The sequence below is a fragment of the Scyliorhinus torazame genome, chromosome 7, assembly GCF_047496885.1.
Source record: "Scyliorhinus torazame isolate Kashiwa2021f chromosome 7, sScyTor2.1, whole genome shotgun sequence".
Classification (NCBI taxonomy): Eukaryota; Metazoa; Chordata; class Chondrichthyes; order Carcharhiniformes; family Scyliorhinidae; genus Scyliorhinus; species Scyliorhinus torazame.
Window position 1 is genome coordinate 2,020,816 of NC_092713.1, and position 25,101 is coordinate 2,045,916.

At 49.0% G+C, this 25,101-nt stretch overlaps 1 protein-coding gene across 1 annotated transcript in view; it reads right to left on the reverse strand.

The window, feature by feature from the left end:
• col11a1a (collagen, type XI, alpha 1a) overlaps positions 1 to 25,101 on the reverse strand; it is a 1,142,395-nt gene that overhangs the window by 244,347 nt on the left and 872,947 nt on the right. Inside the window, 4 exon segments of the mRNA XM_072510277.1 lie at positions 16,218 to 16,325; positions 17,525 to 17,578; positions 18,959 to 19,012; positions 24,982 to 25,089. Coding sequence (XP_072366378.1) covers positions 16,218 to 16,325; positions 17,525 to 17,578; positions 18,959 to 19,012; positions 24,982 to 25,089 — 324 coding nt within the window.

Consider the following 25,101-nt stretch of genomic DNA (forward strand, 5'->3'; position numbering starts at 1 on the left):
TAAAGTCACAGGTTAAGACAAGAGGAGAAATCAAAGAGTGAAGATGAAGTTGAAGTGCAATTATCAGAAACGATTTTTGATCAGATGGTTGAAAAAGAACAAGAACAGGTGGAGGATGAGGCGGATATTTTTAGTTCAGGAAAATTGGCGGAGCTACAACAGAAAGATGTAGAAATAAAACGGATATATCAGAAAGCAGATACGGAAGAGGAATCAGAGAGTATGCCAGAGTGTTATTACCGTAAAAATGATGTCTTGATGAGAAAATGGAGACCTGTACATATGCAGGCGGATGAAAAGTGGGCAGAAGTTCATCAAGTAGTATTGCCGGTAGGGTATAGAAAGGAGGTGTTGCGAGTTGCACATGAGGTACCAGTGGGAGGTCATTTGGGAATAAGGAAACTGAAGCTAAAATTCAGAAACATTTTTATTGGCCGGGAATACACAAAGATGTAGTTAAAAAGTGGGAATCAATATCTCTTGACTATAATGGATGTGTCTACTAGGTTTCTAGAGGCCATTCCAGTACGTAATATTATAGCTAAAAAGATTGTGGTGGAGTTACTTAAATTCTTTACTAGATATGGACTACCCACAGAAATTCAATCAGATCAAGGATTACAAACAAAGAACAAAGAAATGTACAGCACAGGAACAGGCCCTTCGGCCCTCCAAGCCCGTGCCGACCATACTGCCCGACTAAACTACAATCTTCTACACTTCCTGGGTCCGTATCCTTCTATTCCCATCCTATTCATATATTTGTCAAGATGCCCCTTAAATGTCCCTATCGTCCCTGCCTCCACTACCTCCTCCGGTAGTGAGTTCCAGGCACCCACTACCCTCTGCGTAAAAAACTTGCCTCGTACATCTACTCTAAACTTTGCCCCTCTCACCTTAAACCTATGCCCCCTAGTAATTGACCCCTCTACCCTGGGGAAAAGCCTCTGACTATCCACTCTGTCTATGCCCCTCATAATTTTGTATACCTCTATCAGGTCGCCCCTCAACCTCCTTCGTTCCAGTGAGAACAAACCGAGTTTATTCAATCGCTCCTCATAGCTTATGCCCTCCATACCAGGCAACATTCTGGTAAATCTCTTCTGCACCCTCTCTAAAGCCTCCACATCCTTCTGGTAGTGTGGCGACCAGAATTGAACACTATACTCCAAGTGTGGCCTAACTAAGGTTCTATACAGCTGCAACATGACTTGCCAATTCTTATACTCAATGCCCCGGCCAATGAAGGCAAGCATGCCGTATGCCTTCTTGACTACCTTCTCCACCTGTGTAGCCCCTTTCAGTGATCTGTGGACCTGTACTCCTAGATCTCTTTGACTTTCAATACTCTTGAGGGTTCTACCATTCACTGTATATTCCCTACCTGCATTAGCCCTTCCAAAATGCATTACCTCACATTTGTCCAGGTTAAACTCCATCTGCCATCTCTCCGCCCAAGTCTCCAGACAATCTAAATCCTGCTGTATCCTCAAACAGTCCTCATCGCTATCCGCAATTCCACCAACCTTTGTGTCGTCTGCAAACTTACTAATCAGGCCAGTTACATTTTCCTCCAAATCATTTATATATACTACAAAGAGCAAAGGTCCCAGCACTGATCCCTGTGGAACACCACTGGTCACAGCCCTCCAATTAGAAAAGCATCCCTCCATTGCTACCCTCTGCCTTCTATGGCCTAGCCAGTTCTGTATCCACCTTGCCAGTTCACCCCTGATCCCGTGTGACTTCACCTTTTGTACTAGTCTACCATGAGGGACCTTGTCAAAGGCCTTACTGAAGTCCATATAGACAACATCTACTGCCCTACCTGCATCAATCATCTTAGTGACCTCCTCGAAAAACTCTATCAAGTTAGTGAGACACGACCTCCCCTTCACAAAACCGTGCTGCCTCTCACTAATACGTCCATTTGCTTCCAAATGGGAGTAGATCCTGTCTCGAAGAATTCTCTCCAGTAATTTCCCTACCACTGAAGTAAGGCTCACCGGCCTGTAGTTCCCGGGATTATCCCTGCCACCCTTCTTAAACAGAGGAACAACATTGGCTATTCTCCAGTCCTCCGGGACATCCCCTGAAGACAGCGAGGATCCAAAGATTTCTGTCAAGGCCTCAGCAATTTCCTCTCCAGCCTCCTTCAGTATTCTGGGGTAGATCCCATCCGGCCCTGGGGACTTATCTACCTTAATATTTTTTAAGACACCCAACACCTCGTCTTTTTGGATCACAATGTGACCCAGGCTATCTACACCCCCTTCTCCAGACTCAACATCTACCAATTCCTTCTCTTTGGTGAATACTGATGCAAAGTATTCATTTAGTACCTCGCCCATTTCCTCTGGCTCCACACATAGATTCCCTTGCCTATCCTTCAGTGGGCCAACCCTTTCCCTGGCTACCCTCTTGCTTTTTATGTAAGTGTAAAAAGCCTTGGGATTTTCCTTAACCCTATTTGCCAATGACTTTTCATGACCCCTTCTAGCCCTCCTGACTCCCTGCTTAAGTTCCTTCCTACTTTCCTTATATGCCACACAGGCTTCGTCTGTTCCCAGCCTTTTAGCCCTGACAAATGCCTCCTTTTTCTTTTTGACGAGGCCTACAATATCATTCGTCATCCAAGGTTCCCGAAAATTGCCGTATTTATCTTTCTTCCTCACAGGAACTTGCCTGTCCTGTATTCCTATCAACTGACACTTGAAAGCCTCCCACATGTCAGATGTTGATTTGCCCTCAAACATCCGCCCCCAATCTATGTTCTTCAGTTCCCGCCTAATATTGTTATAAATTTTACTTCAAAGTTATTCAAAGATGTTATGGATAGCTTAGGAATAAAACAATTTAAATCAACTGCGTACCATCCAGAATCACAGGGAGCGTTAGAAAGGTGGCATCAGACATTAAAGACAATGTTGAGGGCTTATTGTCAAGATTATCCAGAGGATTGGGATAAAGGAATTCCATTCGTATTGTTTGCAATTAGGGATGCACCTAATGAGTCTACCAAATTTAGTCCTTTTGAACTAATTTTTGGTCATGAGGTAAGAGGACCACTTAAATTGATTAAGAAAAAAATTGGTGGGTGGGAAATTGGAAATTACATTATTGGATTACATGTCAAATTTTAGGGAACGATTAAATAGAGCAGGTGAATTGGCGAGACAACATTTGAAAGTTGCACAAAATGTGATGAAACGGGTAGCGGACAAGAAATCCAAAGTTGATAGTTTTGCCAGTGGGGATAAAGTTTTAATGTTGTTACCAGTGGTAGGGGAGCCTTTAAAAGCGAGGTTTTGTGGACCGTATCAGATTGAATGGAAATTAAGTGAGGTGAATTATGTGGCAAAAACACCAGATAGAAGGAAGACTCACCGAGTGTGTCATGTGAATATGCTTAAAAGGTACTTTGAAAGGGAAGGAGACGAAAAAGGAGGTTTTCATAGAATCATAGAATTTACAGTGCAGAAGGAGGCCATTCGGCCCATCGAGTCTGCACCGGCTCCTGGAAAGAGCACCCTACCTAAGCCCACACCTCCACCCTTTCCCCATAACCCAGTAACCCCACCCAACACTAAGGGCAATTTAGCACGGCCAATCCACCTAACCTGCACATCTTTGGACTGTGGGAGGAAACCGGAGCACCCGGAGGAAACCCACGCACACACGGGGAGAACGTGCAGACTCCGCACAGACAGTGACCAAGCCGGGAATTGAACCTGGGACCCTGGAGCTGTGAAACAATTGTGCTAACCACCATGCTACCGTGCTGCCCTAATGAAGGTTTTAATGATTCTAACTCAAAGTGACAAACCAAATCCAGGTGACTGTGAATTTGACATGCCTCAAATTAAATTGGAAAATGAGGATGTTCTTAAGAAGTGGGATGAATTGTTAAGTTACCTTCCAGAGGAAAAACAAACTGACCTGAAAGAGTTATTGATATCAATGGGCAAGTTTGTGGAGATAAATTGGGAAGTACTAAAATGGCTATACATGATGTAGATGTGCGAAATGCTGTTCCTATCAAACAACATCAATACAGACTTAACCCGTAAAATTGGCACAGGTTAACAAAGAGATTGAGAGTATGCTGAAGAATGGCATCATTGAAGTGGGTTGCAGCCAATGGAGCTCACCCATAGTGATGGTACCTAAACCAGATGGTACCCAACGGTTGTGTGCGGACTATAGAAAGGTGAATGCAGTTACAAAAACGGACTCTTATCCTATCCCACGTTTGAGGGATTGCATTGAGAAAGTGGGACAATCTGCTTTTATTTACAACTTCCAGACATGGAAAGAACATTTAAAACATCGTATGGGGTTCTTCGATCGATGTCAGGTGGCGGGTTTGGTGATGAACCTAGCCGAAAGTGAATTTGGAGAAGCCCGAATCACTTTCCTTGAGGAGTTTCCGATACTCTCAAGACGAAGGGAAATAATGCGATTTCTTAACCTGAATGAATTTGATCGAACCTTTGTGCAAAAGTTTTGTGGCCGATTACTCCACTGATGGACTTGCTAAAGGAACGTCAAAAATTTCAAGGGACAGCGGACTTTCAACAGGCATGTGACTGCCTGAAAGCTGTGATCACCAATGCTCCTGTATTGGAGAATTGTAAGGGGCTCTGTGGTCAGATTGAACTGAAGTATCTGATTCTAAAGAGAAATGCCGAGGCGTAGAGGAATGGATGGATCGTGCAGAGACATTGTTCAAAGAGACTGTCAATCGAGAAGGATTTTGGTTGGAGGAAGAAGAACAAAGAAAAATGGACTATATTATTATACCTGTTTGCATGTGTTGTTTTTTAAAAAACGAAAAGGTATATTTACTGTGTACATTTCTTAGTGGATGGTGCAAAAGTGAAAAATGAAACCATCTTGAAGTTGATGGTTTATTTTTTTTTCTTGGGGGGAGGTGTCATGTGAGAGTACCTTTAAGACATGGATGTTTAAGCAATGTACCTTTAAGAAAACAGTGATGTCAGAGAGTGGGTGGGGCTGAGCTCAGGTCAGCCATTTTGAAGTTTAGTTTTGCAGTTTTGAGGAAAAGAGCTGGGTGGGTGCCTGTGTTTTGCAGTGAGCTGGATCTCTGCCATAAAAGACCATCTCTGGATCATTTGGGTGATTTAAACTCATAACAGTAAAACCTCTAAGCTGATGTGATTCTGTTTAAAGGTGTTAAGTCACTTGGAAGTTTGAAGGAACATTTTAAGGAATTATTTACTGTTGCAATATTTTCTGAGTAATCTTTGAAGTAAGGGGTGTTAAGAGATCCAATGTTTATTTAAGATGTTAAGTTGAGTTCATGGAATAAACATTGTTTTGTGTTTAAAAACCCACGTGTCCATAATTGTAATCCCACACCTAGGGAAAAGCCGTGTGCTCGGAAAAGCAACTAATCCATTAAAGGGAGAGGTTGGTTGAACTCCATGATACATTTTGGGGTTCTGAAAACGTCTCGCCCGTAACAACTGAGGAGTGGAATATAGAATATAGAACATAGAAATGTGCAACACAGTACAGGCCCTTCGGCCCACGATGTTGTGCCAAACTAGTCTGGAACTAAGATCAAATCAACCTACTCCCAATCATTCTAGTGCACTCCACATGCCTATCCAATAACCGCTTGAAATTTCCTGAAGTGTCCAACTCCACTACCATAGCTGGGACTGCGTTCCACGCCCCAACCACTCTTGAGTAAAGAACCTACCTCTGACATCTCTCCTATATCTTCCACCATGAACTTTATAGTTATGCCCCCTTGTAACAGCTACATCCACCCGAGGAAATAGTCTCTGAACGTCCACTCTATCTATCCCTCTCATCATCTTATACACCTCAATTAAGTCACCTCTCATCCTCCTCCGCTCCAAAGAGAAAAGCCCTAGCTCCCTCCACCTTTCCTCATGAGACCTACCCTCCAATCCAGGCAGCATCCTGGTAAATCTCCTTTGCACCCTTTCCAATGCTTCCACATCCTTCCTATAATGAAGTGACCAGAACTGCACACAATACTCCAAATGTGGTCTCACCAAGGTCTTGTACAGTTGCAGCATAACCTCACGGCTCTTAAACTCAATCCCCCTGTTAATAAACGCTAACACACTACAGGCTTTCTTCACGGCTCTATCCACTTAGATTTCATAGAATTTACAGTGCAGAAGGAGGCCATTCGGCCCATCGAGTCTGCACCGGCTCTTGGAAAGAGCACCCTACCCAAGGTCCACACCTCCACCCTATCCCCATAACCCAGTAATCCCACCCAACACTAAGGGCAATTTTGGACACTAAGGGCAATTTATCATGGCCAATCCACCTAACCTGCACATCTTTGGACTGTGGGAGGAAACCGGAGCACCCGGAGGAAACCCACGCACACACAGGGAGGACGTGCAGACTCCGCACAGATAGTGACCCAAGCCGGAATCGAACCTGGGACCCTGGAGCTGTGAAGCAATTGTACTATCCACAATGCTACCGTGCTGCCCTTGGTAGCTTGGGTGGCAACTTTCAGAGATCTATGGACATGAACTCCGAGATCTCTCTGCTCCTCCACATTCTTCAGAACCCTGCCGTTAACCCTGTCATCCGCATTCAAATTTGTCCTGTCAAAATGAATCACCTCGCACTTATCAGGGTTAAACTCCATCTGCCACTTTTCAGTCCAGCTCTGCATCCTATCAATGTCTCTTTGCAGCCAACAACAGCCCTCCACCTCATCCACTACTCCACCAATCTTGGTGTCATCAGCAAATTTACTGACCCACCCTTCAGCCCCCTCCTCCAAGTCATTGATAAAATCACAAATAGCAGAGGACCCAGCACTGATCCCTGTGGTACACCGCTGGTAACTGGTCTCCAGTCTGAAAATTTTCCATCCACCACCACCCTCTGTCTTCTATGTGATAGCCAGTTACTGATCCATTCGGCCAAATTGCCCTCTATGCCATGCCTCCTTACTTTCTGCATGAGCCGACCATGGGGAACCTTATCAAACGCCTTACTAAAATCCATGTATACGACATCAACTGCTCTACCTTCATCTACACACTTAGTTACCTCCTCAAAGAATACAATCAAACTTGTGAGGCAAGACTTACCCCTCACAAATCCGTGCTGACTATCCTGGATTAAACTGTATCTTTCCAAATGATCATCAATCATATCCCTCAGGACCCTTTCCAATAATTTACCGATGACCGAAGTGAGACTAACCGGCCTATAATTCCCAGGGTTATACCTATTCCCTTTCTTGAACAAAGGGACAACATTCGCCTCTCTCCAGTCTTCTGGCACTATTCCTGTAGACAGTGAGGACAGAAAGATCAAAGCCAAAGGCTCTGCAATCTCATCCCTCGCCTCCCAAGGAATCCTAGGATACATCCCATCAGGCCCAGGGGACTTATCTATCCTCAGCCTTCTCAAAATTTCTAACAGATCTTCCTTCCGAATATCTACCTCCTCCAGCCTACCAGCCTGTATCGCACTATCCTCCTCAACACCATGGCCCCTCTCCTTTGTGAACACTGAAGAAAAGTATTCATTTCGGGCCTCTCCTATATATTCAGACTCCATGCACACGTTCCCACTACTGTCCTTGACCGGCCCTAACCTCACCCTGGTCATTCTTTTATTCCTCACATAAGAGTAAAAACCCTTGGGGTTGTACTTGATCCGACCCACCAAGGACTTCTCATGCCCCCTCCTAGCTCTTCTAAGTCCTTTCTTGAGATCCTTCCTAGCTATCGTGTATCCCTCAAGTGCCCTAACTGAACCTTGTTTTCTCATCCTTACATAAGCCCCCTTCTTCCTCTTGACAAGACATTCAACCTCTTTTGTGAACCATGGTTCTCTCACTCGACCATTTCCTCCCTGCCTGACAGGGACATACATATCAAGGACATGAAATATTTGCTCCTCGAACAAGCTCCACATCTCAATTGTGCCTTTCCCTGACAGTTCCTGTTTTCATCTTATGCTCCCAATTCTCGCCTAATCGCATCATAATTACCCTTCCCCCAGTTATAAACCTTGCCCTGCCGTATGTTCCTATCCCTCTCCATTGCTATAGTGAAAGTCCCCGAATTGTGGTCACTATCACCACAGGGGCTGGTTTAGCACACTGGGCTAAATCGCTGGCTTTGAAAGCAGACCAAGGCAGGCCAGCAGCACGGTTCAATTCCCGTACCAGCCTCCCCGAACAGGCGCCGGAATGTGGCGACTAGGGGCTTTTCACAGTAACTTTATTGAAGCCTACTCGTGACAATAAGCGACTTTCATTTCATTTCATTTCACAACCAAATCTAACACTTGGCCCGGTTCATTACCCAGTACCAAATCCAATGTGGCCCCGCCTCTTGTCGGTCTATCCCACATATTGTGCGAGGAAACCCTCCTGCACACACTGGACAAAAACAGGCCCATCCAAACTATTCGAATTACTGTTGATCCAATCAATATTTGGAAAGTTAAAGTCACCCAGGACAACTACCCTGTGACTACCGCACCTATCCAAAATCTGCATTGCAATCTTTTCCTCCACATCTCTATTACTATTTGGGGGCCTATAGAAAACTCCTAACAATGTGACCGCTCCTTTCCTATTTCTAACTTCAGCCCACATTACCTCAGTAGACAGATCCTCCTCAAACTGCCTTTCTGCAGCCGTTATACTATCCTTGATTAACAATGCTACTCCTCCACCTCTTTTACCACATTCCCTAATCTTACTGAAACATTTAAACCCCGGACCCTCCAACAACCATTCCTGTCCCTGTTCTATCCACGTCTCCGTAATGGCCACAACATCGTAGTCCCAAGTACCAATCCATGCTTCAAGCTCACCAACCTTATTCCTGATGCTCCTCGCATTGAAGTAGACACACTTCAAACCACCTACACGCTTGCAGGTCCACTCTTGTGACCTTGGCACCTTCCCCAGTACTGCACTACCCTCAACTTCCTGAACTTCAGCAACGCTATCTCCTGGACTACAAATCAGTTTCCCATCCCCCTGCCAAATTAGCTTAAACCCCCCCGAAGAGCCGTAGCAAATTTCCCTCCCAGGATATTGGTGCCCCTCTGGTTCAGGTGCAAACCGTCCTGTCTGTACAGGTCCCACCTTCCCCAGAATGTGCTCCAATTATCCACGTAACTGAAACCCTCCCTCCTACACCATCCCTGCAGCCACGTGTTAATCTGCACTCTCTCCCTGTTCCTCACCTCACTAGCACGTGGCACCGGCAACAAACCAGAGATGACAACATGGTTTGTCCTGGCTCTCAACTTCCACCCTAGCTCCCTAAATTCCTGTTTTAAATCCGCCTCCCTTCTCTTACCTATGTCGTTGGTACCGATGTGTACCACACCTTGTGACTGTGCCCCCTCCCCCTTAAGGATTCTGAAAACACGGTCCGCGACGTCACGGACCCTGGCACCCGGGAGGCAACATACCATCCGTGAGTCTCTTTCGCTGCCACAGAACTGTCTATCTGTCCCTCTACCTATCGAGTCCTCAATAACTATTGCTCTCCTGCTCCCCCTCCTTCCCTTCTGAGCCACAGGGACAGATTTGGGGCGAAATTCTCCGGTGTCGGCGCAATGTCCGCCGACTGGCGCCCAAAACGGCGCAAATCAGTCGGGCATCGCGCCGCCCCAAAGGTGCGGAATGCTTCGCATCTTGGGGGGCTGAGCCCCAACCTTAAGGGGCTAGGTCGGCGCCGGTCCAAATTTCCATCCCGCCAGCTGGCGGAAAAGGCCTTTGTTGCCCCGCCAGCTGGCGCGGAAATGACATCTCCGGGCGGCGCATGCGCGGGAGCATTAGCGGAGTCTCTTCCGCCTCCGCCATGGTGGAGGCCGTGGCGGAGGCGGAACGGAAAGAGTGCCCCCACGGCACTGGCCCGCCCGCGGATCGGTGGGCCCCGATCGCGGGCCAGGCCACCGTGGGGGCCCCCCTGGGGCCAGATCGCCCCACGCCCCCCATGGACCCCGGAGCCCGCCCGCGCCGCTTTGTCCCGCCGGTAAGAGAGGTGGTTTAATCCACGCCGGCGGGACAGGCATTCCAGCAGCGGGACTTCGGCCCATTCGGGCCGGAGAATCGCGGGGGGGGGGGGCAACTGGCGCGCCGCGATTCCCGCCCCCGCCGAATATCCGGTGCCGGAGAATTCGGCAACCGGCGGGGGCGAGATTCACGCCAGCCCCCGGAGATTCTCCGACCCGGCGGGGGGTCGAAGAATCTCGCCCCTGGTTACCGTGGCTTACCTCTGGTTGGTCCCCCCCCCCACAAACAGTATCCAAAACGGTCTACCTGTTATTGAGGGGAACAGTCGGCGGGGATCCCTGCACTGACTGCTTCTTCCCCCTCCTTTTAAACGTCACCCAGCTACCTTCATTTTAGGAGTAACTACATCCCTGTAGCTTCTATCTATAACCAAATGGAATATATATACAGTGTACAGTATACACTGAGGAGTGGAATATATACAGTGTACAGTATACGCTAAGGAATGGAATATATAGTGTGCAGTTTACACTGAGTGGAGTATATACAGAGCGTACAGTATACACTTTGGAGTGGAATATATATAGCGTACACTGAGGAACGGAATATCTATTGAGGAAGCAGGCGGGCTGCAGAAGGATTTGGAGAGTGGACAATGTGAAAAAGTGTGAGGTTAAGCACTTTGGAAGGAGAAATGGAGGCATAGACTATGTTCTGGATACTCAGAGGCTTTTCCCCAGGGTAGAGGGGTCAATTACTCGGGGGCATAGGTTTGAGATTCGCACATCCTTGCGGGGCAAGGTTTAGAGTAGATGTACGAGGCAAGTTTTTTACACAGAGGGTAGTGGGTGCCTGGAACTCGCTACCGGAGGAGGTGTTGGAAGCAGGGACGATCGGGATGTTTAAGGGGCATCTTGACAAATACATGAATAGGATGGGAATAGAGGGATACGGACCCAGGCAGTGTAGAAGATTGTAGTTTAGTCGGGCAGCATGGTCGGCACGGGCTTGGAGGGCCGAAGGGCCTGTTCCTGTGCTGTACATTTCTTTGTTCTTTGTCTCTGTAAGCTCCTCCAGACACTACACCCCTCCCTGTCTCTTTAACCTCCTCCGAGATTTGTCTCTCTGCGTTCCTCCACTTCTGGTCTCCTGGGCTCCATCAATCCATCACCAGCAGCCGACTTTCAGCTGCTAATTTTCTAAGTGTTATAACCTGCCTACTGACGATTGGCTGGGGACTAATGACTATCCCACAATCCTGTGGGAGTATGAACTTCCCCAATGAGGGGGGCGGAGAAACTCCTACTATAAATAAAGCTGGCCAGTCCAGGAACCAGGAGGAAGGAGAAGGTAGCAAGGGAAGTTACTGCTACTGCTATGTATATATTGTTATAGTAAATAAACGTTATTATTTTGTATCCTTAAAACTCGTGCTGGATTCTTCGTGGCCCTCACAAAACTGGCGACGAGGGTTAAAGTGAGTAGCTGTCTACACTGCTGAAGCCACCTCCCTGGATTTTTGTTGGATACAGGTTGGAAGTTGTTTTCTATTATACCATGCCTCTGTACGGACGTTTGGATGTTTTTGATGCTGCGCTGGAAAGCTGGAACCAGTACACACAACGGATGCGTTACTATTTCCGGGCAAACAATATCACCGAAAACTAGTGCCAGGTGGTCATATTGCTCACCGCCTGCGGACCGCATACGTTTGGGGTGATTAGGAGCCTTACGTACCCAGCTGCGCCGGACACCAAAACGCTTGACGAACTTGTGAATATAGTGGGGCAACACTTTAACCCAACCCCGTCCACGATAGTCCAACGTTACCGGTTTAATACCGCTGAGAGGACCCCTGGAGAATCCCTTGCCGATTTTTTATCCAGGCTACGCGGGATTGCGGAATACTGTGACTATGGTGAGACCTTGTCAGAAATGTTACGCGACCGTTTGGTTTGCGGTATTAACAATGCGGCCACCCAGAGAAAGTTGTTAGCGGAGCCAACATTGACTTTTCAACAGGCAATACAAATAGTCTTGTCCCGAGAGAGCGCAGAGCGAGGAGTACAGGAGCTACAGGGAATGGAAGTGCATGCCTTGGGGCGCAACCCTTTCCACCCAAAAACGTCCCCCCGCACTCCTGCGGTACCTTGGGCGAGGCAACGACCAGACTGACGCCAGTGGCCATCGGACATTCCTCCCCGAAGGGAGCCTTCTCCAGAGCCAATGGATGAGGAGCCATGTCCGTGTCAGACTTGTAGGCGCCGACCCCGTCGCGGACGGCGGTCCTGGGGACGACAGAGGCGCCGTCGTTCCGACTGAAACTGGGACCAGCCCAGGGGCTGTAACTGGGACCAGCCCAGAGGCCGTACCTTCCATGTGGATGAACCTGTGGCGACCACTCCTGAGGACGTGGAGACGGAGGACGACTGCCTGCAGCTGCATTGTGTGGCAGCTCCCCGTGTGGCCCCCATTAAGGTGACAGTACGGGTCAATGGCCACCCGCTGGAGATGGAGTTGGATACTGGCGCAGCGGTCTCCGTGATCGCCCAGAGGACATTCGACCGCATCAAGCAGGGTATACAGACCCTTACATTAACCGACTCACAGGCCAGGTTGGCCACCTACACGGGGGAACCACTGGACATTGCAGGAACTACAATGACCCGTTGTCTATGGACGCCAGGAGGGGCGTTTCCCACTTATCGTAGTGCGCGGCCATGGGCCCAGCCTGTTGGGTCGGGACTGGTTGCGCCATTTGCGGTTGCAATGGCAGCACATCCTCCAAACAGTTTCTGGAGGGTTGACTGAGGTGCTAGGACGATACCCAGAGGTATTCCAGCCTGGTTTGGGGAAAATAAAAGGGGCCGTAGCCCGTATCCAAGTTGAACCAGGAGCCACGCCGCGCTATTTCCGGGCGTGCCCAGTGCCTTACGCCTTGTTCGAGAAGGTAGAAGGGGAGCTCACTCGTTTGGAGAGTTTGGGTATTATCAGGCCTGTCCGTTTTGCTGACTGGGCAGCACCAATTGTACCAGTAATGAAGCCAGATGCCACAGTTCGCTTGTGTGGCGACTATAAACTTACAGTGAATACGGCTTCCCGACTCGACCGATACCCAATGCCTCGCATAGAGGATCTCTACGCGAAGCTTACAGGTGGACTCTCCTTCACAAAATTAGATATGAGTCACGCCTACCTGCAGTTGGAGCTGGACCCTGCCTCCCGACCATATGTAACGATTAACACACACCGGGGCCTGTATGAATATACACGGTTGCCCTTTGGAGTATCCTCTGCCTGCGCAATTTTTCAACGTGTTATGGAAGCATTTTGAGAGGTTTACCACGTGTTGCTGTCTACTTAGATGACGTGTTGATTACAGGGACGTCGGAGCAAGAGCATTTGGAAAATCTGGAGGCTGTCCTTAAACGCCTTTCGGAGGCTGGAGTCCGTTTACGTCACACAAAGTGCGTATTTCAGGCAAAAGAAGTAGTCTACCTGGGTTATCGGGTGGACCGCGAGGGTCTGCACCCCGTCGCAGAGAAGGTGCGTGCAATTCAACAGGCCCCCACCCCGACTGACACTTCGCATCTTCGTTCTTTTCTCGGTCTCGTAAACTATTACGGGAAGTTCCTCCCCAATCTGGCAACTACGCTGGCCCCCTTACACCTGCTGCTAAAGAAAAATCACACCTGGGTTTGGGGTCAGCCGCAAGAAACCGCTTTCCGGCGGGTAAAGCAACAATTGTCGTTGTCTGAGTTACTAACCCACTATGATCCTGGAAAGCCTTTGCCCGTCACATGTGATGCATCCCCGTATGGTATTGGGGCTGTCCTGTCCCACAAGATGGAGAACGAGGCCGAACGACCGATAGCTTTCGCCTCCCGCACATTGACTGCAGCGGAGAAGAAGTACGCGCAGATCGAGAAGGACGGCCTGGCAGTGGTTTTTGCGCTGAAACGCTTCCACCAGTACGTGTATGGCCGCCACTTCACTATCGTGACTGATCATAAGCCTCTGCTGGGACTTTTCAGAGAGGATAAGCCAATACCGCCCATTGCTTCCACACGGATCCAGCGCTGGGCTTTGTTGCTTGCTGCATACGAGTATTCTCTGGAGCACAAACCAGGAACGCAGATAGCAAATGCCGACGCACTGAGCCGATTGCCTTTATCGACCGGCCCCATGTCGACCCCCACGACCGGTGAGGTGGTCGCAACCCTAAATTTTATGGACACCTTGCCTGTCACGGCATCACAGATCCGTGGGTGGACCCAGACGGAGCCAGTCCTGTCAAAGGTTCGGCACATAGTCCTGTATGGTGGGCAGCATAGACAGCTCCCAGGCGAGTTGCGGGCATTTTCCTCCAAGCTGTCAGAGTTCAGCGTGGAAGACGGCATCCTCTTGTGGGGGACGCGTGTGATTGTCCCGGAAAAAGGCCAGGAGCTGATACTAAGAGACTTCCACAATGGGCATCCAGGTGTGACCAAAATGAAAATGTTGGCCCGGAGTTATGTCTGGTGGCCAGGCCTCGACACCGACATTGAGAAGGTGGCCCAAAACTGCTCCATTTGCCAGGAGCATCAGAAGCTTCCGCCGGCCGCGCCCCTACATCACTGGGAATGGCCAGGGCGGCCTTGGGCACGCTTGCATGCAGATTTCGCAGGCCCTTTTCAAGGATCCATGTTCCTTCTATTAATCAACGCCCAGTCTAAATGGCTAGAGGTGCATAAGATGCAGGGGACAACGTCCTGCGCAACAATTGAAAAGATGCGTTTATCATTTTGCACGCATGGCCTCCCCGAGGTGCTGGTCACGGATAACGGCACTCCATTCACGAGTGAGGAGTTTGCGAGGTTCACGAAGATGAACGGCATCCGCCATATCCGCACTGACCCTTACCACCCGGCTTCAAATGGGTTGGCAGAGCATGCAGTGCAAACATTCAAAAGAGGCCTAAAGAAGCAGTCTTCCGGATCAATGGACACGAGACTGGCTCACTTTTTGTTTACGTACAGGACCACCCCCCATGCGGTGACTGGGGTAGCTCCCACAGAACTCCTAATGGGCCGGAGACTTCGCACCCGCCTTAGTATGGTTTTCCCGGACATTGGCGCAAAAGTACGCCGCACACAAGACCGGCAGGGACAGGGATTTTCTCGGCATCGGCCGATTCGGCAGTTTGCGCCCGGTGACCCAGTACTCGTGCGGAATTTTGCTGGTGGTGCCCAGTGGGTTCCTGGTGTAATATTTCGCCAAACGGGCCCTATATCTTACCAAGTGCAAGCCCAGGGTCGTCTCCAGCACAAACATGTAGACCACGTCCGGTCCAGAAGATCATCCCCTCAAAAGATTCCCCGCCCCCCGGAGCTCAGTTCAACAGCGGCAAAGACCAGAGACAAGGGAAGGTAGTCCTCCAAATCTTCCACTGGTGCCTCACTCGAAGCCTGCGCAGGTCGTTACAGAACCGAATGGAGATAGAGTCGCTGACATGACGGAGGCAGCAGACTCTGACTCCGAGATGGAGACACAGGATGAATCAGAGGGGGAATCCTCGGGTCCACAGGCCGTGGATGTACAACCGCGCCGTTCATCACGGAAGCGCCGGTCTCCGTCTCGTTATACGCCGCCTGATCCAGCGCCGCGTGCAAATGGCGTCCGGCCTGCGGCCAAACGAGTTCAACGCCTTCCTTCGCCAGGGCCTACGGTGGATTCCTTGGACTTTGGGGGGGAGGGATGTTATAACCTGCCTGCTTACCATTGGCTGGGGACTAATGACAATCCCACAATCCTATGGGAGTATGAACTTCCCCAATGAGGGGGGCGGAGAAACTCCTAGTATAAATAAGCTGGCCAGTCCAGGAACCAGGAGGAAGGAGAAGGTAGCAAGGGAAGTTACTGCTACTGTTATGTATATATTGTTATAGTAAATAAACGTTATTATTTTGTATCCTTAAATCTCGTGCTGGATTCTTCGGGGCCCTTACAAAACTAAGCTATGAAATTCACTCCATAAACCTACCTCTGTCTCTCCTCCTCCCTCTCCTCCTCAAATCCTCACTCTTTGATCACATTTCCGGTCACCTGTCATAATGTTTCCTTCCTTCTCTCAGTGTTCAATTTAATTGGACACTGCTCCTGTCCCGTGTCTCTCTGAGTTGTTGAAGGTGTTGACATAAGTTGCTGTTGTGCAACTTACCTGAAGGCCGATTGGTCCTGGCGGCCCAGGGAATCCACGTGATCCTTCGTCACCTTTCTGTCCGAACATTCCCTGCTGTCCTCTGGGGCCTGGCTCTCCATCTCCTCCCTAACAAATGAAAGAAAGCACAGGGACTACTGTCAACACACAATGTTGGAGCGATCAGAGTTAAATCAGGAAAAGCTGGATCCAAAGAGGGGCAATTCAAACCTGCAGACTCTGTACATAAATCAGGAAGATTCCAGAAATGTTTAAGAGCACTGAGACTCTTAGTTTTGTTGATACAGTCACAGAGTATAACAGCAAGAAAGTTTTGGTAAATCTTGACAAGTCACTGGTTCGACCCCAGCTGGGGGATTGTGCCCAGCTCTGGGCTCCATACTTTAGGGAGGATGTCGAGGCCTTAGAGAGGGTGCGGGGGAGATTTACTGGAATGGGAGCAGGGATGTGGGATTTCAGTTAATGTGGAGAGACTGGAGAAGCTGGGATCGTTCTCCTTGGAGCAGAGAAGGTTCGGACGAGATTGAATCGAGGGGTTCAAAATCAGCAAGAGTTCTGATGGAGTAAATGAGGAGAAAGTGTTTCAGTGACAGGAGGGAGGGTAACCAGAGGAACACAGATTGGAGAGAATCGGGAAAAGAAGCAGAGGGGGAGATGAGGAGGATGTTTTTTACACAGCGAGTTGTTGTGAGGCAGAGGGGGAGATGAGGAGGATGTTTTTTACACAGCGAGTTGTTGTGAGGCAGAGGGGGAGATGAGGAGGATGTTTTTTACACAGCGAGTTGTTGTGAGGCAGAGGGGGAGATGAGGAGGATGTTTTTTACACAGCGAGTTGTTGTGAGGCAGAGGGGGAGATGAGGAGGATGTTTTTACTACAGTGAGTTCGCATTTTTCCCATTCTCCTAGACTTGAGTAATTAGATTATGAGGTTAAATTATGCGGTTGGAGAAACTGGTGTTTTATTCACTGGAGTTGATTCAGTTAGGGAGCGATCTAATGGAGGGTTTGCCTGGTTCTTGGTCTGGGGAAAGGGACAATCAGAAAAGGGGCAGAGCCTCCCAGTGAGAGCCAGGATACTCAGGAAGGTCTTCCCCACACCGAGGGGAGGGAATTCCCTCCTCCAATCCTGGGTCAATTGGAGTTAGTCAATTTAAGATTATCATTAGGTGGGAGGTGTGAAGAGAGGGCGAACCAAGATAACCAGGTGAAGTTTGGCCGGAGATCCGTCACAATCGGATTCAATGCCGGGGCAGGCTGAGCATGGCCTTGTTCAATAATCTCCAGCTGCAATGTAGCAATTTACTTACCGCTGGCCCAGGTTGTCCAATGGGTCCTTGCAGACCGTGAGGCCCAGGAGGTCCCTGCACAGGGAGACAGAAGAGAATTGATGAGCTTGAGTTCGAATAACAGAGACCAAGAGAAGAGCAGAAAGTGAATCAGCGTCTGGCAGGACAAACACTGGTGATCAACACAAACAAAACAGCCAATGCTGTGTTGCTTTCGGGTGAAGCTGGAGTTGACCTCAGGAGAGGCCAGCTTTGATCAGTTGAGAATGAAATGGCAGCGTTACACACAGCGAGAAAATGGGCCAATGTGAATAAAGAGGATTAAATTCAGGATTCAAACAGCATCCTGGCATGTCTGAGTGAGATCAAATGCAATAATCACAGACACAAATATTATTTAAGAAATTGAAATGTGGAAAGTCAAACTCCCTGTTGAGACAATCCGTGAACCATTTTACCTCCTGAGCGACCAGCATCCAGCCTGAGGTCAGCACATAGCCATAGAGGCAGCACATCACACAGCACAGAGACCTGAGCACACACTCCGGGTCAGTACTGAGGGAGTGCTGCACTGTCCGAGGGTCAGTACTGAGGGAGTGCTGCACTGTCAGAGGGTCAGTACTGAGGGAGTGCTGCACTGTCAGAGGGTCAGTACTGAGGGAGTGCTGCACTGTCCGAGGGTCAGTACTGAGGGAGTGCTGCACTGTCCGAGGGTCAGTACTGAGGGAGTGCTGCACTGTCAGAGGGTCAGTACTGAGGGAGTGCTGCACTGTCCGAGGGTCAGTACTGAGGGAGTGCTGCACTGTCAGAGGCTCAGTACTGAGGGAGTGCCGCACTGTCAGAGGGTCAGTACTGAGGGAGTGCCGCACTGTCAGAGGGTCAGTACTGAGGGAGTGCTGCACTGTCAGAGGGTCAGTACTGAGGGAGTGCTGCACTGTCCGAGGGTCAGTACTGAGGGAGTGCTGCACTGTCCGAGGGTCAGTACTGAGGGAGTGCTGCACTGTCAGAGGGTCAGTACTGAGGGAGTGCTGCACTGTCAGAGGGTCAGTACTGAGGGTGTGCTGTACTGTCAGAGGGTCAGTACTGAGGGAGTGCTGCACTGTCAGAGGGTCAGTACTGAGGGAGGAGCAGTCTTTCTGATGATTCATCAGTCAAGGCCCTGTCATCCTCTCTGAGGATGTGAACGATCTCATTTCCACTCGTTCAAAGAGGATTAGCGCCACTATTCCCAATATCCGGATCAATATTGATCATACTGCCTCCACACCCAATATCCCATCAGTATTATTGATGTGGCCCAAATCTTACATCACAACAATGACCTGGTTTCAAAATTCCTCCGTTGTGTGAATCACTTTAGTGAGATGCCTGATGGGAAAATGACAATGTTTAAATAATTCCAGAGACGGAGCAACATCAGTAAAAGCCCCAGAAAGGAATAAATCAGCCACTCACGTGTTCTCCTTTGCCTCCTTTGGTGCCTTTTTGACCGGGTTCTCCAACCTCGCCCTGTGGAAGGGAAGAAAGACATTTTAATCATGATCCCGCCCGGTTTCCCCTCGGAATCCCAGAGTGTGATCCGAATGGGATTCAACCATCGCTGCAAAAGCTGAAAGCCTTAACGCTCATACCAACGTGTCTGTGTGAGATTAATGATGGGATTGGAAAATAATCCTGGGATTGGAGAATGATTCCAGGATTGGAAAAAAACTCCTGAATTGGAGACTAATCATAAGAACATAAGAACTAGGAGCAGGAGTAGGCCATCCGGCCCCTCGAGCCTGCTCCACCATTCAATGAGATCGTGGCTGATCTTTTGTGGACTCAGCTCCACTTTCCGGCCCGAACACCATAACCCTTAATCCCTTTATTCTTCAAAAAACTATCTATCTTTATCTTAAAAACGTTTAATGAAGGAGCCTCTACTGCTTCACTGGGCAAGGAATTCCAGAGATTCACAACCCTTTGGGTGAAGAAGTTCCTCCTACACTCCGTCCGAAATCTACTTCCCCTTATTTTGAGGCTATGCCCCCTAATTCTGCTTTCACCCGCCAGTGGAAACAACCTGCCCGCATCTATCCTATCTATTCCCTTCATAATTTTATATGTTTCAATAAGATCCCCACGCATCCTTCCAAATTCCAACGAGTTCAGTCCCAGTCTACTCAACCTCTCCTCGTAATCCAACCCCTTCAACTCTGGGATTAACCTGGTGAATCTCCTCTGCACACCCTCCAGTGCCAGTACGTCCTTTCTCAGGTAAGGAGACCAAAACTGAACACAATACAACAGGTGTGGCCTCACTAACACCTTATACAATTGCAGCATAACCTCCCTAGTCTTAAACTCCATCCCTCTAGCAATGAAGGACAAAATTCCATTTGCCTTCTTAATCACCTGTTGCACCTGCAAACCAACTTTTTGCGACTCAAGCACTAGCACACCCAGGTCTCTCTGCACAGCAGCATGTTTTAATATTTTATCATTTAAATAATAATCCCTTTTGCTGTTATTCCTACCAAAATGGATAACTTCACATTTGTCAACATTGTATTCCATCTGCCAGACCCTAGCCCATTCACTTAGCCTATCCAAATCCCTCTGCAGACTTCCAGTATCCTCTGCACTTTTTGCTTTACCACTTATCTTAGTGTTGTCTGCAAACTTGGACACATTGCACTTGGTCCCCAACTCCAAATCATCTATGTAAATTGTGAACAGTTGTGGGCCCAACACTGATCCCTGAGGGACACCACTAGCTACTGATTGCCAACCAAAGAAACACCCATTAATCCCCACTCTTTGCTTTCTATTAATTAACCAATCCTCTATCCATGCTCCTACTTTCCCCTTAATGCCATGCATCTTTATGCATGGAGTTAAGGGTAAAGTAGTAGCATGTTGTATAGTAGCATCTTTGTAGGACCTCATCCCGTTTTTTACCTACATCGTTGGTGCCTATATGCACGACAACTGGCTGTTCACCTCCACCCCCCCGCCCCCCAGAATGTCCTGCAGCCGCTCCGAGACATCCTTGACCCTTTCACCAGGGAGGCAACATACCATCCTGGAGTCTCATTGAATTGGAGAATAATCCTGGAGTTGGAACATAATTCTGGAATTGGAGTTTAATCCTGGGATTGGAGAATGATTCTGGGATTAGGGAATAACTCCGGAATGGGAGAATAATCCTGGGATTGAAAAATGACCTCCTGCTGCACTGTAGGGAGTATGGTATACCCTCCCCTCTTCTCGATAAATATCTGCAAAGCAATGTTTCCACACAGAGTGCGCAGGGACAGTATGAGGTATTTGTCCTTGACCCTCCAGATCCGTCAAAAAGCTTCAATGACACCGACATGGATCAGGCATCTGCACAAACTGGGCTCAATTCTACCCGCTGCACATCAGGAAGAACATCTGCACAAACTGGGCTCAATTCTACCCGCTGCACATCAGGAAGAACATCTGCACAAACTGGGCTCAATTCTACCCGCTGCACATCAGGAAGAACATCTGCACAAACTGGGCTCAATTCTACCCGCTGCACATCAGGAAGAACATCTGCACAAACTGGGCTCAATTCTACCCGCTGCACATCAGGAAGAACATCTGCACAAACTGGGCTCAATTCTACCCGCTGCACATCAGGAAGAACATCTGCACAAACTGGGCTCAATTCTACCCACTGCACATCAGGAAGAACATCTGCACAAACTGGGCTCAATTCTACCCGCTGCACATCAGGAAGAACATCTGCACAAACTGGGCTCAATTCTACCCGCTGCACATCAGGAAGAACATCTGCACAAACTGGGCTCAATTCTACCCGCTGCACATCAGGAAGAACATCTGCACAAACTGGGCTCAATTCTACCCGCTGCACATCAGGAAGAACATCTGCACAAACTGGGCTCAATTCTACCCGCTGCACATCAGGAAGAACATCTGCACAAACTGGGCTCAATTCTACCCGCTGCACATCAGGAAGAACATCTGCACAAACTGGGCTCAATTCTACCCGCTGCACATCAGGAAGAACATCTGCACAAACTGGGCTCAATTCTACCCGCTGCACATCAGGAATAACATCTGCACAAACTGGGCTCAATTCTACCCGCTGCACATCAGGAAGAACATCTGCACAAACTGGGCTCAATTCTACCCGCTGCACATCAGGAAGAACATCTGCACAAACTGGGCTCAATTCTACCCGCTGCACATCAGGAAGAACATCTGCACAAACTGGGCTCAATTCTACCCGCTGCACATCAGGAAGAACATCTGCACAAACTGGGCTCAATTCTACCCGCTGCACATCAGGAAGAACATCTGCACAAACTGGGCTCAATTCTACCCGCTGCACATCAGGAAGAACATCTGCACAAACTGGGCTCAATTCTACCCGCTGCACATCAGGAAGAACATCTGCACAAACTGGGCTCAATTCTACCCGCTGCACATCAGGAAGAACATCTGCACAAACTGGGCTCAATTCTACCCGCTGCACATCAGGAAGAACATCTGCACAAACTGGGCTCAATTCTACCCGCTGCTCATCAGGAAGAACATCTGCACAAACTGGGCTCACTTCTACCCGCTGCACATCAGGAAGAACATCTGCACAAACTGGGCTCAATTCTACCCGCTGCACATCAGGAAGAACATCTGCACAAACTGGGCTCAATTCTACCCGCTGCACATCAGGAAGAACATCTGGACAAACTGGGCTCAATTCTACCCGCTGCACATCAGGAAGAACATCGGCACAAACTGGGCTCAATTCTACCCGCTGCACATCAGGAAGAACATCGGCACAAACTGGGCTCAATTCTACCCGCTGCACATCAGGAAGAACATCGGCACAAACTGGGCTCAATTCTACCCGCTGCACATCAGGAAGAACATCTGGACAAACTGGGCTCAATTCTACCCGCTGCACATCAGGAAGAACATCTGGACAAACTGGGCTCAATTCTACCCGCTGCACATCAGGAAGAACATCGGCACAAACTGGGCTCAATTCTACCCGCTGCACATCAGGAAGAACATCGGCACAAACTGGGCTCAATTCTACCCGCTGCACATCAGGAAGAACATCGGCACAAACTGGGCTCAATTCTACCCGCTGCACATCAGGAAGAACATCGGCACAAACTGGGCTCAATTCTACCCGCTGCACATCAGGAAGAACATCGGCACAAACTGGGCTCAATTCTACCCGCTGCACATCAGGAAGAACATCGGCACAAACTGGGCTCAATTCTACCCGCTGCACATCAGGAAGAACATCGGCACAAACTGGGCTCAATTCTACCCGCTGCACATCAGGAAGAACATCGGCACAAACTGGGCTCAATTCTACCCGCTGCACATCAGGAAGAACATCGGCACAAACTGGGCTCAATTCTACCCGCTGCACATCAGGAAGAACATCTGCACAAACTGGGCTCAATTCTACCCGCTGCACATCAGGAAGAACATCTGCACAAACTGGGCTCAATTCTACCCGCTGCACATCAGGAAGAACATCTGCACAATCTGGGCTCAATTCTACCCGCTGCACATCAGGAAGAACATCTGCACAAACTGGGCTCAATTCTACCCGCTGCACATCAGGAAGAACATCTGCACAAACTGGGCTCAATTCTACCCGCTGCACATCAGGAAGAACATCTGCACAAACTGGGCTCAATTCTACCCGCTGCACATCAGGAAGAACATCGCCACAAACAGGGCTCAATTCTACCCGCTGCACATCAGGAAGAACATCTGCACAAACTGGGCTCAATTCTACCCGCTGCACATCAGGAAGAACATCGGCACAAACTGGGCTCAATTCTACCCGCTGCACATCAGGAAGAACATCGGCACAAACTGGGCTCAATTCTACCCGCTGCACATCAGGAAGAACATCGGCACAAATTGGGCTCAATTCTACCCGCTGCACATCAGGAAGAACATCGGCACAAACTGGGCTCAATTCTACCCGCTGCACATCAGGAAGAACATCGGCACAAACTGGGCTCAATTCTACCCGCTGCACATCAGGAAGAACATCGGCACAAACTGGGCTCAATTCTACCCGCTGCACATCAGGAAGAACATCGGCACAAACTGGGCTCAAATCTACCCGCTGCACATCAGGAAGAACATCGGCACAAACTGGGCTCAATTCTACCCGCTGCACATCAGGAAGAACATCGGCACAAACTGGGCTCAATTCTACCAGCTGCACATCAGGAAGAACATCGGCACAAACTGGGCTCAATTCTACCCGCTGCACATCAGGAAGAACATCTGCACAAACTGGGCTCAATTCTACCCGCTGCACATCAGGAAGAACATCTGCACAAACTGGGCTCAATTCTACCCGCTGCACATCAGGAAGAACATCTGCACAAACTGGGCTCAATTCTACCCGCTGCACATCAGGAAGAACATCTGCACAAACTGGGCTCAATTCTACCCGCTGCACATCAGGAAGAACATCGGCACAAACTGAGCTCAATTCTACCCGCTGCACATCAGGAAGAACATCGGCACAAACTGGGCTCAATTCTACCCGCTGCACATCAGAAAGAACATCGGCACAAACTGGGCTCAATTCTACCCGCTGCACATCAGGAAGAACATCGGCACAAACTGGGCTCAATTCTACCCGCTGCACATCAGGAAGAACATCGGCACAAACTGGGCTTAATTCTACCCGCTGCACATCAGGAAGAACATCGGCACAAACTGGGCTCAATTCTACCCGCTGCACATCAGGAAGAACATCGGCACAAACTGGGCTCAATTCTACCCGCTGCACATCAGGAAGAACATCGGCACAAACTGGGCTCAATTCTACCCTCTGCACATCAGGAAGAACATCGGCACAAACTGGGCTCAATTCTACCCGCTGCACATCAGGAAGAACATCTGCACAAACTGGGCTCAATTCTACCCGCTGCACATCAGGAAGAACATCTGCACAAACTGGGCTCAATTCTACCCGCTGCACATCAGGAAGAACATCTGCACAAACTGGGCTCAATTCTACCCGCTGCACATCAGGAAGAACATCTGCACAAACTGGGCTCAATTCTACCCGCTGCACATCAGGAAGAACATCTTGGTTTTGGAGGATGAAATTCAGCAGCTGATATACTAATTAAATTGCTAGGGCAGAATGGACAGATTGACTTAACTTCAGAAGATTCAAGGTGTTTAAAATAATAAAATAATGTAATAGGGTCGATAGAACGTATATCCCCAGGTTTTTATTGGTTATTAAGGGATATGGAGAACGAGGGAGCAATGTTCTGATCAGTCACTCTCTGACTGAACAGGAGGACGCCTCTCCTCCAATCATCCTATATCTGGTTAAACGAGTTTGAGAGGCCGGACGTCCTCCTCTTGTCCTCGCTACCCCGGCTGCAGTGGCTCACATGGCAAGGAGGAATGTTGAAAAGGAACAATAAACATTCACTCACCTTGTCACCATCTTCCCCTGGAGGACCCTGAGGGCCAGCGGGACCCGGCAAACCAACTGGACCCTGAACCCCATCGCGGCCAGCAGGACCCTGGGGTCCTTTCTCCCCCTGGAAGGTCAG